This window comes from Fukomys damarensis, unplaced genomic scaffold, assembly GCF_012274545.1.
Source record: "Fukomys damarensis isolate Sample0158 unplaced genomic scaffold, DMR_v1.0_HiC HiC_scaffold_39, whole genome shotgun sequence".
Lineage (NCBI taxonomy): Eukaryota > Metazoa > Chordata > Mammalia > Rodentia > Bathyergidae > Fukomys > Fukomys damarensis.
Window position 1 is genome coordinate 122,151,580 of NW_022900951.1, and position 5,512 is coordinate 122,157,091.

General features: G+C 35.1%; 1 protein-coding gene across 12 annotated transcripts in view; it reads left to right on the plus strand.

Moving 5' to 3' along the window:
* Fmr1 (FMRP translational regulator 1) overlaps nucleotides 1-5,512 on the plus strand; it is a 26,502-nt gene that overhangs the window by 10,079 nt on the left and 10,911 nt on the right. For all 12 annotated transcript variants that reach the window (XM_010641344.3, XM_010641346.3, XM_010641345.3 and 9 more), the window contains 4 exons: nucleotides 393-563; nucleotides 651-729; nucleotides 4,308-4,417; nucleotides 5,211-5,345. In XM_010641344.3, coding sequence (XP_010639646.1) covers nucleotides 393-563; nucleotides 651-729; nucleotides 4,308-4,417; nucleotides 5,211-5,345 — 495 coding nt within the window. The remainder of the gene's footprint in view (nucleotides 1-392; nucleotides 564-650; nucleotides 730-4,307; nucleotides 4,418-5,210; nucleotides 5,346-5,512) is intronic.

Below are 5,512 nucleotides of genomic sequence, written 5' to 3' on the forward strand. Positions count from 1 at the left end.
TTTTTTTTTTTTTTTTTTTTTTGTAACTAAGTAACATTGAGTCTGTCAGACCCAGTGAACTGGTTTTTATTTGGGAACATTTGATCTGCTTCTTATTACATTGTTTATATCATTGGTTAACTAAGGCAGCCTTGCAAATAGGTTTTCAAAAGTTACCGTGGAAATTTGTCAACAAGCTCTTAGCCGTTAACAAAAATATATCAAATGGCATAGGCCTTCAGTAACATAAAAAATATTTGTGCTCTGGGAGATCTTTTCTAAAATTAGTTTTCAACTGAAACTAATTTATAGGCCCCTGATACATAGGGTCAAGATAATTTACATGGCTGACCTAAATACAGTTGTCTTAATAGTTGATAAAGCGTATTCATCAGATGTGCATTTCTCTTCAGAGTTCAAGGCAGCTTGCCTCCAGGTTTCATGAACAGTTTGTCGTACGAGAAGATCTGATGGGTCTAGCTATTGGTACTCATGGTGCTAATATTCAGCAAGCTAGAAAAGTACCCGGGGTGACTGCTATTGATCTAGATGAAGATACCTGCACATTTCATATCTATGGAGAGGCAAGTATTTTCCCAAATGGTACCCCACCCAAAGTCAGTATTTCAGCTTGCTAACCTTTATTCTTAACGTTTTCCTATTTTTAATAGGATCAGGATGCAGTTAAAAAGGCGAGAAGCTTTCTTGAGTTTGCTGAAGATGTCATACAAGTTCCAAGAAACTTAGTAGGTGAGTCTGAAGTAAACATTGACATACATTACTAAAACAAAATTCAGGTAAACTATGTTTTTTACCAGTAGAATTCCCATTTCCCCTCAAGAGTGTCAGTTAAATGAGGCATAATCTTGGAAATATAGTCTGTTGTTAGAGTGTCCAGAAAAGATTTAAGTATGGTACTACAGTATATCATTTTCAGAAGGTATGCAAATGAGTACGCACTGCTACTTCAAACTTACTAATGCTTAGCAGGATGAACTTTAACCATCCTCATCACTGTATATTTTTTATATCTTCAAAATTGAGTAAGATTTTTTTCCACATGAATATTTGGGGCCTTTATTATTTAGAGTTGATTGGTATTTGACCTCGCCCTAATGGTCCTATAAAATGGTAGCATTCAGTTTAATTATCTCAGGGTTGGTTAAAGGTAGGGCTATAGGTTACTTAAATCTAGTAAGTTTCAAACTAGACATAGCTCTGCATGTCTCTGGGGCTTTCTATAGTCAATGGTACATCCTTATTTTTACTGTTGTTTCATGGCCATCACCATCATCATGAGTGTTCGCAATATCTAGGAACTCTTCAGCCCTCCCAAATTCTACAGCTGTGTTTGGTAGAACATCATCAAAATCATATAATTTTATCAAGAAAACTATTTTTACTTTATGAGTAAGATTGGGACATCATTGCAAACTTGAGGTCATGACAAATTATAAAAATTGATAAACTTTTGCTGTCATTAAATATCACTAATGATGATATTTTTTTCCCACAGAAAATCAGCTTGAAGATAAAGTACAGATACTAGTGAAAAAATAACAGAATTAATAACTCAAGTTTTGTACTACAGACAGTTACCATGACTATGTAACATTATTGAGGTAACTCAGGTACCAGTTGTGTAGAAAATGTATACACAACTCGGGGCAAAGTGATTATTTTCAGAACAATAGAATAAATAATCGGTATTTATTTTCTTCTCAGTTTGTCAAGACATTTTGTATTAAGTATTATTGTAAATTTAGGAATTCTTATGAAAATATAGCCAGTAGTGTTTTTTGTATTATCAAATATATGGAAACTTGTGTCTGTCTCAGTCTCATTAAGGTATTTTAGAGACAGCAGGAGAAAGTACTTGGCATGAGAGTTGGATCTAGATTTTCATTCCTTGGTAGCTGTGACCTAGGTCAACTGATTTATATCCCTTGCATCTTCTTCACCTATCAGGAAAGGTGGTACTAATATCCACCTCACAGAGTTGGGTGTACGAATGTATGTGAAGTATTTAGCACAGTTCTGGTCATAATAGAAGACTGTTCTTTTTCCTTCAACCTTTTCAAAACAAGCCGATTTCAGTAGAGCCAAGTTAAATTCTCCAGTGAGATTTAGAAAAATAGAATTGGATTGTTATTAAATCATATTTGAATTCTGCCTGTGATCTTACCTGGAAATAAGTGGAACATTGAAGTGACCTACCAGCGAGCCTGCTGAAGTAAACCAGACTGATTTTTGTTGTGTTTCTAAGTTAGTAAAGTGAGAAATTTTCCTATTTGAGAGGTCTACTGCAACATTGGGAAGGAATGTTGGGGATTTTCAGAAAGCATTTTTGTATAAAATTTGGTAAGGCAGGTCTTTAGGGAGATGGCATAATCAGTATTACATGAGTTTTGTTGGAGTTTTATAATAACATTTATGATGTTTTTCACAAAACTCTTTAGTATGTACACTAATTTATCTCCCTGTTCTTGTAATTTGCTGTTTTTTTACCTGCAGTACTTTGACCACAGATATGTTTAACTATTCACTCAGCCATAGATAACACAGTATTTAGGATAGTCACGACATTATCTTTTGAAAGGGTTATTTGGTTTTTGTTTTTTAAAGATGGGTCTCACTGTGTAGCTCAAGCTGGCCTTGAACTCACTGTATAGCCCAGGCTGGCCTCAAACTGGAGGCAGTCCTCCTGCCTCCGCCTCCTGGGTGTCACTGTGCCTGGCCAGTGAAGACATTGTCTTGATAGAAACATGCCAAAATTGCACTTTTTTTCCCAACTCATTTAGACCTTTATTAACATCCAGATTAATTCATGAAAACAAAATTTACTGATTATACAAACCATAGGAAGATTTCAGGTAGCATCTCTCTCCCTACCCCTCTCCTTTTCATCTGAAGACGAGTCAAGAGCAGAAATAATTGACAGAAGATCCTGGATCAGGGCTATTAAATTAAGTAGCATCTTACCTGTTCCCTGACCACCGGAGATGGTGAGCCAGCCATACAGAAGCAAAGAGTCCCAAAGCTAGGTTCTGATTACAGGAGCCACAGATTCCTTCTGTGATATGGTGTTTCTCTGGATTCCTGTCTAGGATTAGCCCAGTGAATTTTGGCTTCCATTTTCCCCTAACTTCCTCAGATGAGATGGTGGGACAAGCACATGATGGATGGGGCCACTGTGAGGGTACTTCGGGCCCCTCCTAAATCTGATACAGCTCACATAATGATTTCTAAGATCAGTACTACTTACATTTATAATATCTTGCTTTACACTATGTGTGATGGTGGCTATGAAAGCAGTCATGTCCCAGGTATGTATGTGATTGAATTCTACGAAATGAGGGAAAGAATCAGGTGCCTGTTTGTTACTACTACTTGAGTTTTTAACATGTTATCGAAGAGCACTCCAGCTGGTTCTAACTACTTACTAGCCCAGTTATTTAAATATAGGATGACCAGAAATTGCATATCTTTTTTTGTTAATTTTATAAGATAATATAATAGGAAATATCAAAATAACAATTGTGTCAAATTTGTTCAACATAAGAGTCCACCAGATGAAATGACACCTACCTAAGCAGTGCTTGGATCAGTCAGTATGTAAACAAATGTGCGGCCTGAGTGACACTCATGGTAAACTGTTAGGTGGTTAAGCTTTTGCATTGTGGTTTTGGGTTATCTGAAGTGTGCTTTCTTATCTTTTACTCCGTGACTAATCCCTCCACCTACTGACATGCTGCTATAATTTGTGCAAATGCATCGGAATAATAATTCTCTTAACACCTTGGCCTGAAGAATTTGTATCCCTTTTAGTATAGCTGCTTAAGCCACTTTTTGAATATTTTTTACAGACGTACCATACAAGATTCAAAAAATATTTACTGTAGCTTAAAAGCAGACTTAAATCAAATACAAGTAAGAATAGAAATTGTCAAAGGAAAGAATGATCTGTCCTCCTTTTTCTCGATTCCTTTTGTAAAACTTTACAAAGAGTGCTAAGACAAACAGCACCAGAAAGTTTACACTGTGCCCACTTACTTATGCAGAGTAAGAGACTGTCTTTGAACTGCTTTAAAAATTCAGAGTTACTCAGTTCAAAAGTGGTAATCATTTGTACTTGCCTAACCAAAGGAGTTTAAGTAATAATGGCCTAATCGAAGAGAAAACTAATCTAATTCTGCCTTCTTGAAAAGAGTCTGTTTTGAGCCTTATAATGCAGTACATGTATACGAATGTAAAAGTTTACAGTGGAATGTGCTTACAGAGTTTGAAGTATGTGTTTTTAAATTAAACATGAATTATTCATTTCTTAGGCAAGGTAATAGGAAAAAATGGAAAACTGATTCAGGAGATTGTGGACAAGTCAGGAGTTGTGAGGGTGAGGATTGAGGCTGAAAATGAGAAAAATGTCCCACAAGAAGAGGTATGTTATAGTGCCTGTTCTGGTTTGTGTAATAAAAGTAATGTTTGTATTTATATGACATTCATTTACAGGCCTCTATATGATACACATAATATGACAGCAAATTTTCTAGCTATCAGGCATGCCTGATATAACTGATGGTATAATAATAGGTAATGATCTCTGTTCTCTAATGCTGTGATTTCAGATTAGTCACTTTAACCCATTTAAGTCTTATTTTTTTATCTTTAAAATGGACTTTGCCAGGAGTTAATGAATCTTAATGAAATAATATTTATGAAAATGCTTTGTTCATGAAGCACTTTTCAAATGTTGCTGACAAAGACAAAATTGGTGCACAGATGTTCTTGCTTTCAATCTTCTGCTTTTTTAGTTTGGGGATTATGTGCTGTGTATATTGATTCTCTGTGCTTTAAACTTTTTTTCTGGGTAAAACATCATTTCTCCCAACATTCTCTTCTTTATGTTTTATAACTGACTTTTATCTTCCTGAATATGTGCTTTTGGATAGCAACTTTTGAAGTGTTTGTATGGTGTGGAGGAAGTGAGGCTGTCCCTTTTGTGTGATAGTATTCTTGTTTAAGATACTGTCCCTCTCATAGTTTTTGCATACTATCTTGCCTTCGTATATGAAAGGTTCTTTTAGCTGAAGTTAAGTCCTTCAAAATTTTTTTATTGATAAGTTTTTCATTCTGTGATTTTATAAACTAAAACTATAATAGAAATAATCATTGATACAGTAATGCAGTTAAAACCTTTAAAAAGTTTTTTTGTCTTTTGTGTTTTTATCAAGGAGATTATGCCACCAAATTCCCTACCTTCTAACAGTTCAAGGGTTGGAACTAATACCTCTGAAGAAAAAAAACATTTAGATATAAAGGAAAACAGTGCCCATTTTTCTCAACCTAACAGTACAAAAGTCCAGAGGGTAAGAATTGTTTGTCACTTTGAATTACACTAAAAGGAATTTCTTCAACTCAGGTGTCAAATGTTTGGTGTTTCGGGTGTTTTTTTCTGGTTAGAATTGTAGGCTACTCATGTTGGTTTTTTCAGATCTGATTGCCAGCTTATGAGACATTACAAACCCAAGTGATA